The following is a 22,567-nucleotide window of genomic DNA, read 5'->3' as shown; positions in this document are numbered from 1 at the left end:
TGTGTGCATGCACATGTGTGTGCACGTGTATGCAGGTGTGCACTGTGTGCATGTGTTGCATGTGTAGTGTGCGTGCATGTAAGTGCTCATGCGTGTGCATGTTTGTGTATGTGAGGGGTTGCATGTGCAATTGTGCTAACATGTTCATACATTTGTATGGGTGTATTTGCACACATGTGCATATAGTTAATAATCTTTCCACAGACAAAATATCTCTGACACTCTGTTGCTTTGTTCTTTTAATTATGAATGCCAAGACTACTTTCACTCCAGTGTTTCCATAGAAACAGTGTCCATGGACATGGGTTGTTGGTGTTGGTGTACTGGTAGTTGTTCTGAGCTGTAAACATGATCCCACATGTTGGTGAAACCAGGACCATGCTGTCCCTGTGGGTTGAGCAGTCTGCTCCCCACTAAGGAGCTCCATCCCCTGAGTCCTCAAATATACATCTCTGCCCTTCTGATGCCCCTATGAGAGGACCAACCTGAAGATGTCCCCAGTGACCACACAGACAGGTGGGGACTCTGGCTGGGCAGTGTCCTTGCAAACACCAGAGGCCCTGCCAGCATCCCCACTCCCTGAGGCCACACTGACCTGTCACGGGGGAAGCTGGTTCCTGGCTTCTGCTGTCTTTCAACACTTTGGAAACAAAAGTCCCTTATTCACATTCTAAAGAGAGACGGGAGGTGTCTCCAAGCAGGGTGTGGGCTCACACAAGCTCCCAGCACCTTCCCTGTGTCTCCACAGGTGAGATCAGGTGAGGAGGGGGTGCCCAGTTCAGGAAAGAGGCCGGGCGGTGGGCAGCACGGCTGTGTATTGGCAGACAGGGCCCTGTGCCAGGAAGTGGGAGGGGCGGGGCTCGCCTGCTGTGTCCTAGGTTGGCAGATCACATGCTGTCCCACTGGGTCCTGGACCGGATGAAGCTGTGGTCCAAAGGAGGCCATTTCCTGGGGTGGTGACTCAGCAGTGCGCCCTGGGAGAGAGGAGGCCACTGCTGCCTGCCCTGTGTGCCCACCCACAGGTCCTGGCCTTCAAAATGACATGTGTACTAGGGGTCACTTAAGGCCAACAGAGCCACAATGGGACAGCTGAGCAACCTCCAGAACAAAGCGATACAGACCTCACTAAGGCACAAGTGGCAGCTGTGATGGGCGTGGCCGGTGGGCAGTGGCCTGTCCCAGCTTGAGACCCAGTGAGAGCACCCACATTAGGTTTCCATCAGAAAAGTTACTATTTCTAATCTCACCCAACACCCAATGGAATTTGTCGTGTGGACTTGGGAGCTGCAGTGTGGCTGTGGGACTCTCTACTCCTGATTCTTCAGCCACCAAGTCCCCTGGGCTGGTCAGTGGCCAAGGGAAGGACAGTCCCTCCAGAGGGCCCAGTCCTGGGCAGGCAGCTCTCCTCACACCTCTCCCAGCTGAGTCCCCACCTCCACCCCCTGCAGTTTGGGAGGGGCCATCACCCATAACGAACTGGAATAAGTGAACTTGCTTCTCCAATGAATCCTTGAGTTGGTGAGCCACACCTCTCCTTCCTCTAAGAGCATCGCCATCAATATTTGCTAAACTGAAGAAACAAGTCTTTTAAAAGGAAAATAAGCCCTGGCCGATATGGCCAGGTTGGGCATCTTTTCATGCACCGAAAAGCTGTCGGTTCAATTCCTGGTCAGGGCACATACCTAGGTTACAGGTTTGATCCCTGGTCAGGGCACATACAGGAGGCAACCAATCAATGTTTCTCTCTCTGTGAGTTTCTCTCACCCCATCTCATCCCCTCTCTCTAAAATGAGTCAAACATATCCTCACATGAGGATTTAAAAAATTAAAATAAGACAATCCCCAGCTCTGGTTCTAGCTGAATACAGCCCTGCTCACATACCTGCCCCAAGATGCATGGGATTGCACCTGCCTTCAGAGATCAAAGGCTTTGGTGAGAATCAGGTCCCTGTGCCTTGTGTCACTGCCTAGCCATCACAGTGTCACCACGCTCCATCAGTGCTGTTGGGCCCTGATTCTACCCACACCTGTTCCGGCAGGTGACCTCGCAGCCCCTGAGCTGTGGAGACAGTGGCAGGAGGCTTTTAAAGCACACAATGGATGTGACACACTCTTAGCAGAATAATTTTATCATTAAGGATGTAAAGGCAATTTAGAGCTGCCTGTATCAGTCACCAGCAAGTGAAATGTAGGTAAATTGATGTAATTTTGGCACATTGAATCAGAATGTTTTATTAGGTAGATGTAGTGCATCCAGGCTGTTCTAATTTCTCAGAGCTCAGAACAACCATTTTCTGATCCTACATATAATCCTATATAATAAAAGCCTAATATACTAAGGGCATCTGGTCATTTGGTTGTCTGTCCAACCAATCAAAGCATAATATGCTAATGATATGCTAAGGCCACTCAACCTCTTTCTATGATGAGCAATGACCACCAGGGGGCAGATGCTCCGACCTGTAGGTTAGCTTACTGCTATGGTCCAGCCGATTGGGACTGAACAAGGAAAGCCGAACATGCCCTGAAGCCCTCCCACTGTCCCTCCCCAGCTGGCCAACCTCCCGCATTCTTCCCCAGCCCCAATCATGCACCGGTGGGGTCCCTCAGCCTGGCCTGTGCCCTCTCTCAATCTGGGACCCCTCAGGGGGGGCACATTGACTGTCAGGTAGTTCCATCCTATCTAATAAGGAGGGAATATCTAATTGACTGCCCCGCCCTCAAAGATGGCAGCGCCCACAGCCAATAAGGAGGGAATATGCTAATTGACTGCCCTGCCCTCAAATATGGCGGCGCCCACAGCCAATAAGGGGGGAATATGCTAATTAACTGCCCCGCCCTCAAAGATGGCAGTACCCACAGCCACAAGATGGCGGCACCCAGTCCCCTCAGCCCCCCAGCAGCCCAGGGCTGGCCCGAGGCACAGGCAAGCCTCGGATGGGGGCTGCCCAGGTAACCAGGCTCAGGTAACCAGGGCCGGCCAAGGCTTGAGCAGTGGCAGCGGCAGAGGTGTGATGGGACGTCACCTTCCCCTGATCGCCGGGTCACCTCCTGCCCCTGAGGGCGCCCGGACTGTGAGAGCGGGCAGGCTGGGCTGAGGGACCCCCCTCCAGTGCATGAATTTTCATGCACTGGGCCTCTAGTCCTATATAATAAAAGGCTAATATGCAAATCAACCGAACGGCGCAACAACCAATCACTATGATGCACACTGACCACCAGGGGGCAGACACTTAACACAGGAGCTGCCCCCTGGTCATCAGTGTGCTCCCACAGGGGGAGCACCACTCAGCCAGAAGCCCTGAGCCGAGCTGACAGCTGGCGAGCACCTCCGCAAGTCTCTCCCACCTCCACGGCAGCACTAAGGATGTCCGACTGCCAATGCCATCAGTCAAGCCACCCTCCCAGACTGCGAGAGGGCACAGGCTGGGCTGAGGGAACCAGCTCCCCCACTGAGTGCATGAATTTTATACATCAGGCTTCTAGTTATAAATAATTTACATAAGAAGACACATCTGCCTTTCTCCCAGACACACTAACAGCAGTGACACTACCTGGATGGTTTAGTTTTAAATGTTATCTGATTTTATTAGAAAACTAGAGGCCTGGTGCACGAAATACGTGCACGGGGGGCGGGGCCTCAGCCTAGCCTGCACCCTCTCCAATCTGGGACCCCTCGGGGGATGTCCGACTGCTGGGATCGGGCCTAAACCGGCAGTCGGACATCCCTCTCACAGTCTGGGACTGCTGGCTCCTAACTGCTCACCTGCCTGCCCACCTGATTGCCCTTAACTGCCCCCCCTGCCCCCGCTGACCTGGTTGCCCCCAACTACCCCCCACTGGCCTGGTCGCCCCCAACTGCCCCCCCCCCCCCCCCCGCTAGCCTCGTCACCCCTCACTGCCCTCCTCTGCCAGCCTGGTTGCCCATAACTGCCCCAGGCCCTGCCAGTCTGGTCACCTCTCACTGCTCCCCCCGCGGGCCTGGTCATCCCCAACTGTGCTCCCTGCTGGCCTGGTCACCCCTCACTACCCCCTCTGCCAGCCTGGTCATCCCTCACTAACCCCCCTGCCGGCCTGATCACCCCACACAGCCTGCTGTTCAGTCATTTGGTCATCCCTCACTAACAACCCTGCTGGCCTGATTGCCCCATGCAGCCTGCTGTTCAGTCGTTACTGTGAGAGTGTCCTGACCAATTTGCACATAACCCTTTTATTAGTGTAGATTTTACCTCTAGTTGAAACCTTTTTTTTGAAATTGCTTCAAAAAAGTATGTCTTAGTGTTCCATTTCTTTCTCCTAGAAACTCTGTTACAAACCCAGATGGGGTGGGTGGTGTTACAACCTGTGGTCCATAACCAGCAGGTGGCACAGCACGTAGACAGGATCTGCCACAGGTGCAGGGTCCAGGACCTTGAGGGGACCGGACAGTGCTCCCTCACACTGATGCGGCTCCTGCTCCTGAGATGCCAGTGACCAGACCAGGGGGGCCACGTGGGAGGGTGCCCATCTGCCCAAGATCAGAGACAGCCCCAGCACAGTGACATGGAGCTGGACACACTGGCACACTCACACAATGTGCACAGTTACTGACACACACTCACATATACACGGACACACTCATATACACTCTCACACATGAAGGAAGGGTGGGAGAGCGGGGAGGGACCACCTGGACCCCTTGGTGGTGTCATATCCTCTCCTCACTGTGCAGGGCAGCCTGACGCCCTTGCGGGGAGGTCGCTGCTTGTCTGCAGGGGCAGCTGGAGGGACACAGTGTTTTGTCCGGTCACCACAGCTCTGCCCCGTGAGCAGTCGGCCCTGCCGGCAGTTGCTGCCGTAACGAAGATTAAAGGGAGTTAGTAACTGGTGAGCTCGCAGGGTGACGTCTTCTCCCATGTGCTCAGGCAGCACCTTGTCACTGTGGTTTTCTGTGACATGATTGGACGAAAGGAGGCCCCTCGGGTGTCCCCTCGGGAGAGACAGGGCCTGGTTCTGGCTTTGTGGGCGCATTGTTCCAGAGGACACCGCCAATCCCCAGGCGTCTTACTCACCTTCATTAAAACCGACTTAGGAAAATACATACCTGCGATCCTGTTGATCAGGGAGCCAGGCTGGGGAGGTTGAGGGAACAACGGAGAGAGTGGCAGCATCGAGGCAGCTGCCATGAGGGCCAGGGAGGGCAGGGGCCGGGTTGGCTGGGCCCCCGGGGTGGACAGTGAGGGACATGGCAGGTCGCTCAGAAGGGGTGACATGACCCCGAAGCCCTGTGCTCCTGGTCCTCAGGCTTCAGTAATGCCCTTTTAAAGGTTGGGGTGCCTGGGTGACCACTGAACTTGGCCCCACAAAGACATCCCTCTGGAATGGCCCAACACTGGCATAAATTCACCAAAAGTTGGCATTTCTAAGCCATGTATTCAGTGGTGCCCACAAGGTGTGCCTGTAGCCCAGTCCCCCATCACCAGGCAAGAACTGCGCCTGAGAACAGAGAACTAACACTGAGGCGAGACCCGGCTTCCACGAGCTTATGCAGGGGAACGTACATCATTCGCCATTTGCACTATCCATAGAGAGCTATTTCTGTGTTCCTTCAGAATTATTTAAAAATTGTTTTTAGTGTCAATTGGTTTTTGTTTTTGTTTTTACAACGCTTCTCTCTCCAGTGGGCTACGTGGGCCGGGACAGTATCCTGATTCAGGAGCTGGAGAGTCTGGAGGTGTCTCCGTGGAACAGCAATGGTTTTGAGACAGGTCACTTCTTGCAGCCAGGAGAGGGAAAGGATATGGGGACAATGGAAGCCTGTAATTTTGGTTGTTGCCATTGTTGTTCTATAAGGATCTCAGCGACTTGGCACAAATGAAAGCAGGGCTTGTTCCCAAGGCTACAGGAACGAGCTTCATTTGGGGAGTTTAGTGGTCATTGTCACCCAGTGATGAGAGCTGCTCGCACACCTGCCTGCGTGGAGGCAGGACTGTGTAGCAGTGGATACCGTTGTGTCAATACTGTCTACCAGTGGGCAGACCTGAGCCAACATCCTCAAACGGGCAGAGAATTCATTCCAAACCAATAGGCATCACTTCAGGTCCCACCAAGCCACCTCGCGTAGCTTTTCACTCTCAACATGCAGAACTTCAAAAGAGACAGAAATTAAAGCCAGCCTTTCTTCACATCACAACGCCAAGCAACCGCTCAGCCCATTACAATGAGATGAAAAGCTTCATCCCCACCCCCAAGGAGACACCTGATTGGTAGTGTTGCTCTTATGTCAATCAGGGGCAAAGCAGATGTACCGTCCTTAGTTCATCCTAGCTTGAGGCCTGTGTTGGTGGCTAGAGTGTTTCATGCCTGAGGCACATAAAGATAGATGATAGATAGGTAGTTCATCCCCAATAAAACACTTTTTGATGAAAACGTTTCACGCACCGCATGGAAAATGGAAACTTGGGACTTTGTTCCCATTCAGGAAAAATAGGACTTTGCAACTCACTGCAGCCTTGCTGTAAGTGATCCTGGCCTTGGGGGATCCGAACTGAGCAGGACAGTGACACTAACCCAGTACCCTAGAGTACCTGCTGCAGTGCCTGATAGATGGATGACATTTAGTGAGTCAGAAACCGGGACCACTTGGAAATTACCCAGGACTTGTAGAAAATAACATAAAATTGTTTCTGATTAAAATTTAAAATGTTGAAGAGAGTTTCAAGGAGAATTTTTCTTCCATTTTGGAGAACTTGGCAATATACATACATCCATACATATGTGTATATGACTTTATCATGACATGCAAATGTTGACTTTCTATCCTAATATATAAAGAGCCAGGGTCCATCACAACCTAAAAGTCTGGACGGACAACGGAACAACAGGTTAGGGTCCCAGCCGGTGTGGCAGGAGTCAGTCCTGGGTCCCGGCCGCCCACGGTGCGACGGCGGGAGGGAGCTGTGGGAACAGAGCCATGCTGCCATCAGACTGGCCTCTGGGTCCTTCACCCCACCCGCAGGCTCTGGGGAACCAGAGCCATGCTATGATCTGGGAATCTTGGTCCCTCCCCCCGCCCGCAGGCTCCGGGGAACCGGAACCATGCTGCGATAGGACTGGACCCTACCCAAGGGGTCTCGGATTGTGAGAGCTTGCAGGCTGGGCTGAGAGACACCCCCCCACCCCAAGTGCACAAATTTTTGTGCACCTGGCCTCTAGTATATGATAATTTTCTTGTGAAATTATCAATCTATTTGATATTCTTTTTTTTTTAATCCTCACCTGATAATATTTTTATTCCATTGATTTTTAGAAAGTGGAAGGGAAGGAGAAAAGGGGAGGGAGGGAGGGAGGGAGAGAGAGAAACATTGACCTGAAAGAGATTGGTTGCCTCCTGCACATGCCCTGACTGGGGCCAGGAATCGAACTTGAGACCCCTTGGCCTGAGAGCTGATACTCTTAACCACTGAGCCAACCCAGCCATGGCTATTTACAGTTCTTGCAATAAAACATAAAAAATATAGTATTGGAGCCCGGCTAGTGTGACTCAATGGTTGAATGTCGACCTATGAACGAGGAGATCATGGTTTGATTTCCATTCAGGGCATATGCCCGGGTTGTGGGCTCGATCCTCAGTATAGGGTGTGCAAGGAGACAGCTGACCAATGATTCTCTCTCATCATTGATGTTTCTTCCTTCCTCTCTAAAATCAATAAAATTATATATTTTTAAAAGATTATTATAAGTACCCATTGTGATTAAGTTAGAATTTTCATAAATAAATCTTCTAAGGTACTCATCTCCACTAGATGAGTAAACAGGGAATATTTTTCATTTCTTCAGTCAGATACTTTATAAAGTGTAAATGTGTATGATTATATGATCATGAAAAATTATCTCAAAATGATTCTCAAAAAAGAAAATAAAAAACACCCCCTCCCCACCCAAAAAAAAACACCATCTAAGATATTAGTATATACACTTTGCTAAAACAATATATACCTAGAAATAGTTAAAGCAGCAGATAAAGAGATATTTATATTTTTATAAATATCTCGGAATGTCTTCTTTATTCCCATGTACCTAATTATTACACCATCTTTTCTCAATCTAAAAACTCATGTTTTACTGCCTGAGGATTTTTTGTAAGTATTTCACTGAATACTCATTTACTTAAAGAGTTTTCAAGTTATTTTTACCCTTAAAAGATCGCAGTGGCTGCCGCTGGCTGGTACCGGCTGCGCCACAGGGCACCTCCTCGGTGCTGGGAGCAGCTGTGAAAAGCAGGCATTGTGTGCAGGCCCTGTCCCCACTCCAGACCTTTGACACCATTGTTCCTGTGGCTCCCGGGGACACAGTGCTGCAGTTCAGCTCTGCCACTGTCCCCAAGAAAAGATCTGAACGTGACCCTCCCTTGACTAAAACACCCAAGAGTCAATGTATGGATGAAGTTTTACCTGGGGACCCATGGATTATGCCTGTCCTGCAGCACAGAGCACATAGACAGTGAATGTTGCTGACCCTTTTCCCAGGTAACCAATGATGAAAAGATCCTCTGAATACTTACAAAGGAACAGAAATGTTTGTAGACGTGTGATGGTTAAACTTGATACTACGTTTTAGCTAAGAGAGGGGACCCCAGTTAAAATGAGTTAAATCTGGACCCCTGCGCCCGGTTCATTTGATGCCAGCAAATGCCAAGGGGAGACGACCCATTGCCCAGTGTCGAGCTTCTGGAATGTGTGCCTTTGGCCGGCGTAGGAAAGCATACCGCCTTCTGCTCACCCTCTTCCCCTCCTCTCTTTACTTTGCAAAAATTGCAGGTAGATGTTAAACATTCATGCACTTGGCATGCACGAATTCCAATAAGGTCACAGAAAGTGACAGTTATTTCCGTTTGACTGTGACACATTTTTTCTTTATCTCTGCAGCGTCAGCTCCAGCTCGGACTTGTTTTTGTGGCCCTGGGATCACGAGAAATATCACATCTTTTTGCTGGTTACAAATAAATCATATTGGTTCTTTGGTTTTTTGCAAGACTTTCAGTGGCAATTCTTCCAAAACACATTATTATTATGTGATTATTCAGAATTGAAAGGAAAGAAAAAAGATAATATGAGAAAATTCTAACACTCAGTTCTTGAAGTTGTACAGGATATATGTGAAAGACAGGGTAACTGCATTTCCTCTGTGTAACTGGGGTTTTATTATTTACTAAAGGCCCAGTGCACAAAATTCGTGCATAGAGGGGGCGCTCAGCCCAGCCTGCATCATCCTCTCACAGTCCAGGAGCCCTTGGGGGATGTCCTTAGTGCTGCTGCGGAGGCAGGAGAGGCTCCCACCACTGCTGCTGTGCTCGCCAGCCATGAGCCTGGCTCAGGGCTTCTGGCTGAGTGGTACTCCCCCTATGGGAGCGCACTGACCACCAGGGGGCAGCTCCTGCATTGAGCATCTGCCCCCTGGTGGCCAGTGTGTGTCATAGCGACCGGTAGTTCTGCCGTTTGGTCTATTTGCATATTAGCCTTTTATTATATAGGATACTAGAGGCTCAGCGCATGAAATTCGTGCATGGGTACAGTCCCTAGGTCTGTCCTTCAATCAGGGCCATCTTCCCCGGCTGCCTGCAGCTGGCCCCGCCCCCTGCCACCACCCACCCCCAGTTCCCTGTTCGCCATCAGGTGATTGGTGCCTGACGTCTGGGGGAAGGGACCAAGAGGTTGGCTGTTCCCGCCCACTCGCCGGCCCTGCCCCCACAGTGGGTGGCCATCAGGTGTTTGGAGCCTGCCGGTCAGGGAAAGGGACCAAGAGGTGGTTAGTGCGCCTCATAGTGACTGGTCCAGTGGTTGTTCTGGTTGTTCTGCTGTTATGGTCAATTTGCATATTACCCTTTTATTACATAGGATCGAGGCCTGGTGCACAGGTGGGGGCCAGCTGGCCTGCCCTGAAGAGGGCCCCAGATTTGGGTGGGGGTGCCCACTGGGGGGAGGGGCCGGCCTGGGCAAGGGTCCTGGGATGGTTTGCAGGCCAGCCATGCCCCCGATTGGGGTGAGGGTCCCCCAGGGGGGCAGGGCAGGCCTGGATGAGGGGCTGGGAGTGGTTTGCAGGCCAGCCACGCCCTCGATTGGGTTGGGGGGGTCCCTGCTGGGGGGCGGGGCCATCATGGGCAAGGGGCCTGGGATGGTTTGCAGGCCAGCCATGCCCCCGATCAGGGTGGGGGTCCCCCAGGGGGGAAGGGCAGGCCTGGGCGAGGGGCTGGGAGTGGTTTGCAGGCTGACCACGCCCTCAGCTTTGTCAGGAAGGATGTCCAGAAGATGTCCGGTCTAATTAGCATATTACCCTTTTATTAGTATAGATGTGATTTTGCTTTAATACATTTCTCAATGATCAGCACAATTGGCCTGTTTTAAGAGCAGTGAAAGTAAAGTGTGGAAGTAATTTGTAGTGAGGCAGACAAGTGAGGCAGGCGTTGCAGCATTCCCTTACAAGTTCTGTCTATGGAAATGTCATATGTATGGCGTTCGTTCTGGGGGCAATAGGGAGCTGTTAAGTTCATCTCCACATTTCCTTCGGGTCCTTCGTCTCCTCTGGCTCTTGGTGATAAACCAGCACAAACCCTTCCTTCCTCCCACTATTTAGTCCCAGCTCCTGCCTGATGTGAGGGCTGCTTTTCAGTCTAAGTAACCGTTCTCCTCTGAAACCCAGTCCTGGGAGGTCAGGTGGCTGATCACTTACCTACATTCACCTTCTGACTTTGGGTCCCTGGGTCCCTGCCAAGGTTCTTGAGTGGCCCTGGGTCTGAATTAAATATAAACCCCCCAGGGGGCTGACTTCCTTTGGGCAAGCGTACACGATCTTCTCATTTAAAATAATTGTCACTCATTTTATTTATGAAATTAAACCAAATAAATGTGTTTAAAACTGCCTTACATGTCAAGCCACAACGCCTCAACAGTGCAAATATCTTCCCGCGGCTTCTTGCTCTCTGGGTGCGAACACGCGCTGAGGAAGTGCTTGCTCTCTAGCTCCCAAACTCCGACCTCTGCAGCTGGCTTGCCCTGACGGTCACTTATAAGTCAGGGCTGCACTGACTAATTACTCCTGCACTCAGAGCTTCCATCAGATTCTAGATCACAGAGGTCAACGCACGTTTTCTGCGGAGGGGCAGACGGTCAATGATTTAGGTTTTGGGGACCCACAGGCCCTGTTAGGCTTACTCACCTCAACGCTGCCTATGGAGATGTTGGCAGTTGGGTGTGGCTATTCAGCAACACTATGGGTGGACACTGAAATTTAAATTTCATATACTTTCCACATATCATAAAATACAATTTTTTCCTTTTCCTCTCTTGTTTAAACTGTTTAGGGAGGTAAAAACATTCTCAGCTTGCAGGCTGTAGAAAAAAGGAAGTAGGCCAGGTTGGTCCTGGGCACGGTTTGCTGACATCTTCCCATCACTGCCAATGTGCGCCCTGCTCACCAGGGAACCCACTCGGATTTCCACTCAGCACAGAATGCAAAGGGCAAACTCTGCCGATCAGCCAGTCACAACATCTCTTGTACTTTAAAAATATTACATAAAAAACTAACAGCAGCACCCATCATATGAATTGATTGATGAATAATTTTTCCATTAAGCAACTACTATTCATACACATGTGATATGTGTGATATGTGTGTGCTCAGACATACAAGAACATGCACACACACATCACCCATACATGCGGCTGCTCCGTGTACAGGGGACAGTGGATAGACAGTCCCAGGTCTGGGAGCTGACCTGAGCCAACCCTTCCTCCCCAGGACCCAGTCATGGAGTGGGAGTGGCAGGAAAACCCACGCACTAGGAAATCAGGAAGCTTGGGCTTGGGTCCTGGCCGCTGTGCGCTGTGGATAAGCCCCCCTGACCTGATCCCCTCGGATGCGGAATCGGGTGGTGGTGTGAGCTCTTTGTGAGCACGGAGCGAAGGATGAAGGTGTGTCAGAGAGCTCTTCACCAACGGCACCTCCGCCGTCATGTGGGCCGTCAGCGTGGCCCCTCGGCAGCTGCCCTGTCCACACTGCCTCCAGCCATTGCTTCTGAATCTTTTTTTGCCTCTTACAGGTGTCTTTGTCTGGGGCTGCTTGGGAGCAGGGCAGTGGCTGAGTGCTCAGCACAGGCAGCGAAGACTCTGCCACTGGATTTGCCCTTTGACCTGACCTGTGCCCAGAGGCAACCCCTAAGTACCACTCAAACCATGTGGGTGCAGGAGGTCAGGTGGTTTGGGGCATGTGTTTCAGCTCCTCTTGTGGCATTTCTATCCCACAAAAGGAAGCACACAGCACGGACATCTCGTAGGTCCCCGGGAAGGGCGGCGGGAGCTGAGTCTGGGGTGGGGGTGGGGATTGGACCTGAACCGGCCCAGAGCCCCGACAGGGCTCTCCCACCTTGTCACATGCCGGAAGAGGCCCCCGCCCCACAGGCACCCTGGTCCCCACCTGGGGCTGGACTCTGGGCTGAGTTGTCCTGCCTGTGCATGCACTGAGTAACTTTGGGGACCCCATGGCTGGCGGGAGGTAGCAAGCTGAGCTCTCTGCCAGGAATGCGATTCCTCCCAGCCTTTTCCAGCCCAGCGATTCCATGAGGAGTTTCAGGGTGTGACACCTCATGTCAGATGGGACTATGACTTCCACACAGGTCAGAAACGAGGTCACAGCTTCCTCCTCTCGTGTGATAAAAGCTACTGCTGATCACAGGACACGGCGGGAGGGTCTCAGCACCATTTGGAAAGATGACAGGGACAAAGGGCCAAAATGAGTCAAAGTGAAGAAAATGACCAGGTCAGGGGCCGGGGGCTCGGCTGGGGACAGCCTGCTTTTCTGTGGCTACTGAGCATCATGGCTGTCGGGACAAAGCTACTGTGAGAATCGCCAGATGTTGCACATGGAACGGAACCCATGTGCATACCAGGCTCCATCTTAAATCTCATTATCTTTACGACCCCTGTGCTGGGAAGCCGGGCCTAGGGACTGTCTCCCCCGTTGTGCAATACACAGTGGAGCCCCCAGCCCCAACCCTGCTGTGGGAGGGTTCAAGGGGTGAGCTATTTAGAGCAAATAAAAACTATATGTTCTGGGCACACAAAGGAGGCATTCGAGTGAGCTGGGTGGGTTGATAAGACTCGTTTGTGAAAAGGTTTTAAAGAAACCTCGGGGTAGCCGGGCGGGCGGCCGCATGCCTCTCATAGCTGCAGGATGTCTGCCATAGCACATCCACGGCACAGCGAGGCCTTTTGTTTCCCTCCCCTCCATGGTGACCTCTTCGGCGCTGGCCCACAAAGACAAATTCCAGGGCCCGCAGGCCCCTCTGCCGAGAGCAGCCTGCTGGGCAGGCCAGAGACATGCTGGTACCCCCGTGTCCCTTCTTCTGAAGTCAGGGTGGCCAGCCAAGCAGGGTCCTATGCTCTTAGCATATGCCCCCTCTCACCCTCACCCCTCTGGACAATGTGCTTGTCTCCATTATTTTGGCTTGAAGTTCTGTCGAAGGCGCAGAGCCTTGCAGCCCAGTTCATAGTGCACGGGTTTAAGGCAGAATGGAATCCCCACCTGTCCTCATCTGGGGGGTGAGTTGAGTGCTTAGGCTCTGGTCCCAGGCACCTGTCCCAGGACATAGCCGGTAGCCAGCACCGGGCTTCTGCAGGGGCCCCCTGGCAGGGAGGGCCTGGGTCCAAATTTGATCAGAGCCCCGCAGGGCCGACATTGCAACCCCACCAGGACACCAAGATGGAAAGGGGCCATCTTGATGGCTTGTTGCTGTCTTCTGTGACTCAGCACATCCTGTGGGACAGGACGGTCTCCTATTCGATAGCACAGATTAGCACTCTCAGTGTCAGGAGCCTCACGGGCCGGAAAGTAACCTGGGGGTTTTGTTAGGCAGTAAATGACCAATGTTGTACCTTCCACAAAGACAGGAGTGTGGCCATGCTGTCCACACTGGAGGACGTGAGTGTGAGGTGCATATCCCCCTTTGCTATGTGAACTTGAACCAGTAAGAGGCCTTGAAATAGGGCCATCTGGTCACCTACACTGTGCAGGTGGGTCAGAAAGTGGCCTACACACACTCCCCAGCACTTATTCTCAGACCAGGTTTTTCCTGTTCTTTTTATTCCAGATTGCCTTTATTCTATAGTGAAATCAGGGACTATTACATGGTGGCTATTGTTTCTCTTCATGTCTTAGCTGGAAAAATGGAAACTTTTCAAAGTTCTGGGAGGCAGCATGAGCACCCATCATCCTCACCCCTCATTTTCACCACTTTCCTGGTCTGTGAAGTCTGGGTCGCCTGATGTACCAGAGCAATGTGCATATACAAACCAACAGTGATGACCTCTGGTGAGCTAAGCCTCACTGCACGTTTTCAAGGTGTAAAAATTGGCAAAGCCCCTATTAGGGGAGCAGTGATCATTTTTCATTGTTTCTGGTCTCATTACACATCTGATCGGCCGTGAATATGAAATGTATTAAAGTTCCCTAATGACATTAAACTTGGATGATCCTTACATCTAACATTTTTAGACCTCTAATCATAGGAGAAAAAATTAAATTAATTGTAGTGAAAAGCAGGGCACTGTCACCGTCATCTTTTGCGAGAGGTTAGTTATGTCATAGCGAAGTGTAATCAGCTGGCCAGCACACACAGAAGGGTTTCCGCATTCTGTGTCACTCTGGTTTGGAGAGCAGTCTGTGCTCTGAGTAACTCCATGAATGCTCTCTCTTCCTGCTGACCTGGGAACCCCTGGCATTCAGAGGCAGGAGCAAACTCGGGAGGTAAACCAAGGTGGAGCTCACACCTTCTCACCCCTACAGACAGGTGTGTGTGCACAGCTCCCACTGCGGGGATAGCACCCTCCCAGGTCAGCCCAGAGGAGTGAGAGCCCCCAAGTCCAAGCACCAACAGCAGCAGCAGCAAGCGCTGTCACCAGGAGAGGAGTGACAGGAGGCACTCAGGGCACACAGCGCCATCAAACACAGAAGGTTGTGCAGCCCCACACACCGCAACAGGTTCAAGGTCACGGGCATGTTTGAAACTGAACTTCCCTTCTAATCGCCGTGGCTGCGAGTGGCTGAGTGGGGCGGGTCACTGACGCTCGCAGTGTGGGAGTTAGGAGGGCAGACCTCAGCTATTGGGAAAGTGAATAACATGTGGCCCACTCCCCTGTGGTCTATTTTAAAAAGCAGAACTGGGCGTCGTCCATATGCATCCTGATTTATTGAGCCTGGAGGAAGCCACGGAGGCGGGCACACTGCCTGCCTGCAAGGGGTGACTTCGGTGGGAGCAGCTAGATTCAGGGCATAAGCAGGGCCACCATCGCCTTTTGATGGAGCCCCCTCAGTCTTGACAGCTATCAGTCTCGGCCCACAGTCAACACCATCCCTGATGTCACCATCCTGCATGGCGGTGTCTCTCTGCCATCCTGTGATTTTAATATCACCACCTTCCAAGGGCCGGTGCAAACCCACCGAAGTTTTCTGGGCCTCATTCTGGCAATTAGATCAAAGGGTTATTGGGGTTTTTTTGGTTGCTCTTTTTAAATATATTTTATTGATTTTTTTTTTACAGAGAGGAAGGGAGAGGGATAGAGAGTTAAAAACATCAATCAGTTGCCTCCTGCACACCCCCTATTGGAGATGTGCCCACAACCAAGGTACATGCCCTTGACCGGAATCGAATCTGGGACCCTTCAGTCCGCAGGCCGATGCTCTATCCACTGAGCCAAACCAGTCAGAGTGGGTTATTGTTTTTTAAAGAAATTTTCTCGCAGCTCCTGTGGAATGTGCACAAAGAGGGAGTACGGTCAGTGACGCTCCCGCCACGTCAGATCCCAGCCTCGCACTGCGCCACAGGCTCGGCGCTGTGACCAGCGTCTCGCTGAGAGTTGGGCATCGGCTGTAACAGGATTAAAGCTGATATTAATTAACAAATTAACACTGCACTTGGCCTTCCAAAACCACAGCACATCCACAGATTCCGACATCCCCCTCCCCTTGTGCGCGGGAGCAGCTACTTTCAGGGCACAAATGCCCATCCCTGTGCCTCACAAACGGCCACATTCAGGGACACAAAGCCCAACTGTGGTGAAAACGTTGGTATTCAGATGTGCTCGTGTTTGGTTAATGCATTGAACCCAGTACAATGGAGCACTTGTTTTCCTCCACATTTGCATGATGCATATGAGCCGCAGAATCTGAAGCACAGCTAGAAAGCCGGGCTCTCTCTGTGGGACCTAGGAATTAGCTTTGCGCCCCGCAAACCCTGCAGCTCCATGCCGGCCGCGGTTTCTTCCTGCGATGAGGCGTGTTCACAGGTGTGTTGTAAAGGTTGGTGTCCCTCGTGGTTGAGTTGAATCAGTGGTCACAGAAGCCGTGCTGGGTTCCACGTGCTGTGTTTCCAGGGCGTGAGCATGGCTGCCTCAGGCAGCTCTCCAAGGAGCATGGATGAGGTCACGGTGGTCCTGGTGCCAACTGTCTGCCTTGGGCTTCCTAATGCAAATGTTCATGATATTTGCTTGGAATAAGTTATATGCTTTGCAAATACAGGTCAATACGTCAACTGCATGACAACTGTCCCTCATGGGACAGCCTCTTGACCCGTCTAACTACTTATCCACCCACCTACCACTTACTGAGTATCTAATATGCACCTAGTGATTTTAATGAAAGAGGGTAGAACTCTTAGCTTTTTGCTATTTGTGTGTGTGGAAGTATGTGTTGTGGACATACAACCCTCTCAAACATAGGTGACAAAGGAAACGACCCTGCATCGCGTGGCGAGCACAATCATCCCTGGATGGTCCCCTTCCTCCCCACCCAGCCACCCTCATCTCGTCTAGAGGCAGCCTCTCACCCTGTGCCCCACTGAAGTCTGGTCCCCCCCACACACACACACGCCTGCTAGTGTCCCCCATTGTTCTAGGAGAGGCCAGCCACTTGCTCACCCCTGGAAACCCAGCCCAGTCTGGCCGGTCCACCATCTCCCGCCACACCTCTCCCCTCCCCACCCGCTCCCACCTCAGACTCCAGGCCTCTGCTTCTTCCTGGAGCACACACCGAGCTTAGTCTGCCCAGGCCCCGTCCTGGGGTCCTTTCCTCCATAGTAGCACCCCCAGTGCTCACACGGCCACAGTCTGCTTTCCCCCATGTCCCTCCAGGGGCCTTCCTGACCCCTACCCTGCTCTGTTTTCTTTCATATTATAACTTGGTATGAAATTACATATTATATCCACTTCCTATGGCTGTCATAACAAATTACCACAAACTGGGTGACTGAAAACAACAGGAACTTATTTTCTCACAGTCTGGAGGCCAGAGGCTGAATCAAGCTGTTGACAGGACCACACTCCCGAAGGCTCCAGGGGAGGGTTGTCTCCTGCCTTCTGGTACTCCTGGCAAGCCTCGGCATCCTTATCTTGTAGACACGTCAGCTCAGTCCCTGCTTGTGTCGTCCAGCAGCCTCTTCCTCATGTGCCTGTGTCCAAATCCCCTCTTAGTAGGACACCGGTCCTCAGACCAGGGCCCACCCTCCTACAATCTGACCTCAGAGTAACTTGATGATACCTACAAAAGACCCTATTTCCAAATAAGGTCACATTCATAGGTACCAGGGGTTAGGATGTGAACGTGCTGTTTGGAGGGACATTATTCAACCCATATGTACATTTTTATCTAGGTTCATGAGACAAGAACTCCTCTTGCTCATTACTATAACCCAAACATCTGGCACAGGACATTACACGTATTAGGTGAATGTGGATGGGTGGATGGGTAGTTAGATAGATGGGTGGATGAGTGGGTAGTTGGATGGATGAGTGGGTGGGTGAATGGATGAATGGGTGGGTGGATAGATAGGTTGGGGGTGGATGGGTGGATGGATTGATGGATTGATGGGTGAGTGGATGGGTAGGTTGATGGTTGAATAGGTGGGTGGATAAGTGGGTGGGTGGGTGGATAGATGGGAAGTGATGGTGTGTGGATGGGTGGGTAGGTAGATGGGTGGATGGATGGGTATGGGAGTGATTGGTGGGTAGATGAGTTTGGGGTGGATGGGTGGATGGATTGATGGGTGGGTAAATGGATGGATGGGTGGATGGGGAATAGATGGGTGGGTAGGTGAATGGGTGGATGGATGGGGGGGTGACTGGATGAATAGGGGGTGGATGAGTGGGTGGGTGGATGGCTGGATGGATGGATGGGGAGTGGATGGGTGGATGGATAAGTGGGTGGCTAAACAGATGAATGGCTGGACAGATGTGTTGGGTGATGTCAGTGAACAGATTATCGGACAGTCAGGTGAATGGGCGGTATTACAGGAAAGTGTGAGTAAACCACATCTCTGTAGATGAGTGATAAAGCTCACAGGAAACTCATATTCATTCATTTAAACCTAACTTATAACTTGAGAGCAAAACAGCTGTATTGCCATTCTTGGGAGAAACACTGTATTTTTTGTAAAAAGCAATGAACTGGGACACAGCGTGAAATGCCCCATTTCCCCGAGGACGTTCTCACTGTTGCTGCTCCCAGCCCAGAAGCCGGAACACAATGTCCTGACTGAGCATTTCATGTGGGGCCTCCGGTGGATTCTGGGCAGGAATTCTAAATGCCCGTTTCTCTGAGGCAGGAATTGCAGAAAGCTGTGGGAAGCTCCCTTTTCACCAAGAACACTGAAAATACCTTTTGTCAAATAAATGCTCCCAACATGCTCGCTTATGCCCCAGGGCCCTTTCGAGCGTATATGTCCCACAAAGGTGCCCACCATCCTGGGTTCTCCAAATGGAGCAGGGGCAGCACCCAAGGGAACCTTTGACAGGACCGCTCTGTGCTCGGCCGCTCTGCCAGGGAGCCCCCTGCACCTCACGTAGGGGCCCACATCTGGAGTGGCAGGCCGTTCCCGGGCCCCTGGGGCACAGAAGCAGCCGGGCTGCCCGGCCCAGGCTGGTGCCCAGGCAGATTGGCTGCCACGGCTCCATGGCCGAGGGCTATCTGTGGGTTTTGTAGGAGACCCGCGGAGCATGGGGAAGAAAGCGGCATTGTCCCGCTGCTCTGCACGGCCCTCATTCACATCTCACTGTTGTTTGCAGGAGAGGCAGATGTGGGCCAGAACAATGGGCCCCCCTCTTGGGACACAGCGGTGACAGACTCCAAGCGCACAGCGGACCCAAAGAATGCCTGGCCGGACGCCAACCCAGCTGACCCTGGCGGCCGCCCCCACTTGATCCGCCTCTTCTCCCGAGATGCCCCGGGGAGGGAGGACAACACCTTCAAAGACAGGCCCTCGGAGTCAGACGAGCTTCAGACCATCCAAGAGGACAGTGCAGCCGCTCCCGAGGGTCTGGATACAATGGCGTCACAGAAAAGACCCTCCCAGAGGCACGGATCCAAGTACCTGGCCTCCGCCAGCACCATGGACCACGCCAAGCACGTCTTCCTCCCGAAGCACAGAGACACGGGCTTCTTCGACTCTCTGGGGCGCTTCTTTGGAGGTGACAGGGGTGTGCCCAAGCGGGGCTCGGGCAAGGTGAGCTCTGAGGAGTGAGGAGCCTTTAGTGTAAATGGAAAGGAGGGAGTCCGCGGCATCCTGAGCCACAGAGGCGATGCTCTTGGCTGTGTAAGGTGTCGTCCTTTCTGGAAATGCTTTCTGGCTCGTGGGAAGGGCCAGGGCTGCTGCTCCTGTGATTTCCACTTAACTCACCCTCTTCCTCCTCCTCTCACAAGGGATTGTCCTCAGGATGTGGCTCGGGGACGCAAGGTCATACTGAGGTCTGCATCCCTGGGGCGGGGTGGACGCGGCACTGCCCCGTGCCCACGGGTCTCCTGTGTCTTACCCTCAGGCTTTGTGGCTGATTTTGCTTCTGCTGCCCCACGCTTTGGGCTTCACCAGTGGGTCATGCTCATTTTTTCTTGGCCTGAATGCTGCTCGTGTGGTGTTGCTTTGCAACAATAATGTGATTGAGGTCTTTAGAGCAAGCTCGCTACTTCAGTTTGCCTTGAGCAAGCCTTCTTCCTCATCTGAGTGGTTTAGGGGAAGAGGGTGGAGGGATAAGCGCGTGAATCTATGAATCAAAACTGTATTATTTTGTGATTCCATTCATTTGGATATAGAGTCTATGAAGTTTCATTATTTAAATGTTCTGTAGATTAAAATGTATCCCAAGGAAAAACATCCCTCCTGTGGGCCAGTTTCCGACAGTGTGTCCCAGACTTGGTGGTGAATAGGTCCTCTGTGGCGAGCGTGTCATGAATCCCCAAGTGGCATTCCAAGAGCGCACACATGGCATGTCACGTGACTTGTTGGAGTGTTGGGTGGCCGGGTAATTGGGAAAGGAGAGAGGTTTTCAGAAAAGCCCCCGGCTTATTGGGTGCACTCACAGTCCCCATAAAATGCAGCTTGTCTTCCAGCTGGGACTGTGCCTGTTCAGCAGGGCCTTGGGGAGTGTGAGAGGCTTTGAGTGTGGAGCAGAGGGCCCTCGGCCTGGGAACAGCACCCCCAAAACCCTGGGCTACTCGGAGTTAAGGAGTTAAAACGTGCTTTCGTCTGCTCTGACTACACTGCTGAAATGATTGGCAATCATGAACTTGTTGGAGACGACACATGTCAGTTGTGAGATGTGACAGTGCTTGGGGTTCCAGGCACGGGTCGCATCTTCGCTTGCCATGGCTTTAGGTGAATAACACTTGGTATACCTAAAGGCTCATGGCCTTCATCTCTGGTTGGTTCCTCCCGTGTCTATCTGTAGCCATGTGCCTTTACTTTGGGCGTCTTCCCTTCCCCCGCAGCGTCGGTCATCTGACCCACTTCTCATGCTAACTTCAATCTGAGCTGCTTTTCCAAACACACCAGCCCTGGCTGCCCACGGGAGGCTCGCTCTCGTGCTGGGCAACCCACGTGCACGTAGCACCGCCAGTTCCGAAACCTTAAACTCCTCCAAGGGGCAGGAAAAACCTACGTAAACTGTGCAGAAAAGATTCAATAGCCAGAGAGCATATATTATAAAACAAGCTTCATTCCAGGGTCATGGCTTCAGTTAAAATAAAATTGTGAAAGCTTTTATCTCCGTCATTGTGACTTTATCAGAAAATGGATATATAAGCACATACACGTTTTTCCCCCTTCAGGTAGAATTATAACTTTTATTGTTTTAAGTCTCTTATGTGCTTCAATATTTTCAAAGAAAAGATTCTATTTTCAGGAGTAGGCACCGGCTGTGCAAATAGCATTGCCAGATTACCAAGGATTCGGGAAAATCGAAACATTCACATAGGACTTTTAAAAATGGAAACAGTGTTTAAGTAGTTGTTTTAGACTTTTGGAGTACCCGTTGTGTTCACTGCTGACTGAGGAATAGAGGCTTTAAAATGATCAGCCTTTTGCCCTTTGATGCCCAAGACATTGATCCGTTTGCCGCAGAACCGCGTGGTTGCTCATGACGGGCACGGGGCAGATGCCTCCTGTGCAGGGTCTTAGCGGAGAGGATGAGTGAGAACTCCTGGCAATGTTTGTTCAGCTCACCTGTTGATTGTCAGTCTTCATTTGCTTTTAAACACTGGAGAGGTGAGCTGAATATACTGCACACCCAGCAACATACCCACAGGGGCCCCAGAGGTGTGTGGGCTTGAGTGGGGTGAGCTGCTGGGGAGCTCCGTTCTGGATTTGTTTCTTCTTTGCTCTGTCTATAACTCAGGAGAGCCCTCACTTTATATGCCAGAAGGGCCCTTTGGGTTGAAGCTTGAAAATAAAGGAATCCCAAGGCCTGGCTCTTATCCACAGAGCCCATGTCACCATTTCTAAGATAAGCGCTCAAGGTTCACAGGATGCCGAAGGGTGCCTGCAGGCCTGGGTGGCCGCCTGCTCTGACAGGCATGTGTCGGGAAAGCAGCTGTTCGGTTGGCCCGTCTAGAGTAGGTTTGCTGGTAGAATTGTGCAGGACGGCTCAGAGCGATGCCTGGACAGAGACAGGGGACTGTGCTGCCCTGGGCACCACCCCACCCCACCCCCCGGGCCGTACCGGGGCCGCCCCCAGTCCTGGGAATGCAACCCACACCTACTCTCTGTGTGGCAGGGACTTGACATTCAAGGAAAGGACATTATAAATTCCTTGAGGAGGCAGAATCTTTGGGAGCCACCGTGAAAAGTGCATTGACGGAGAACACGCTCCTTTGTTGGAAGAGGGAAGAGAGGGCTGTTGCTGGCTAAGCACCAGGTTCCCAGCCCCCGGATGTGGCGCCGGTGAGGCGTGCTGGGCATTGAGGACGAGATCAGACGAGCTGGTGGGTTTGGAAAGGGTGGCTCTCCACAGCCGCATCCTCCCCTCCTGCCCTGTGGAGCCTGCACCGCCAGCATCACTCCTGGGCCAGGGCTGGACCGCGGCTGCGCAGGCCTCACTGACCAAAGCCCGGAAGCCCAGCTGTGGACACTGAGTGTGTCCCTCTTTGAGGGGACTAAGTAGGAAGGTTTACGAGATAACCAGCTGGACACAGTTAACCCTGGACAGTTTCCGGGTGGGGTGCCCGGTAACACAGATCCGTTTCTCCGTCTCGGCACACTTCTAAACAGGGTCAG

The 22,567-nt window shown here is 52.2% G+C and overlaps 1 protein-coding gene across 1 annotated transcript in view; it reads left to right on the top strand.

The window, feature by feature from the left end:
* MBP (myelin basic protein) overlaps positions 1-22,567 on the top strand; it is an 80,147-nt gene that overhangs the window by 30,979 nt on the left and 26,601 nt on the right. Inside the window, exon 4 of the mRNA XM_079785203.1 lies at positions 19,089-19,525. Within this exon, the coding sequence (XP_079641329.1) occupies positions 19,089-19,525 (437 nt within the window). The remainder of the gene's footprint in view (positions 1-19,088; positions 19,526-22,567) is intronic.

Source organism: Cnephaeus nilssonii (assembly GCF_951640355.1).
Source record: "Cnephaeus nilssonii genome assembly, chromosome: 11".
In the NCBI taxonomy this organism is placed as follows: Eukaryota; Metazoa; Chordata; class Mammalia; order Chiroptera; family Vespertilionidae; genus Cnephaeus; species Cnephaeus nilssonii.
This window is presented reverse-complemented; position numbering and strand designations above follow the sequence as displayed.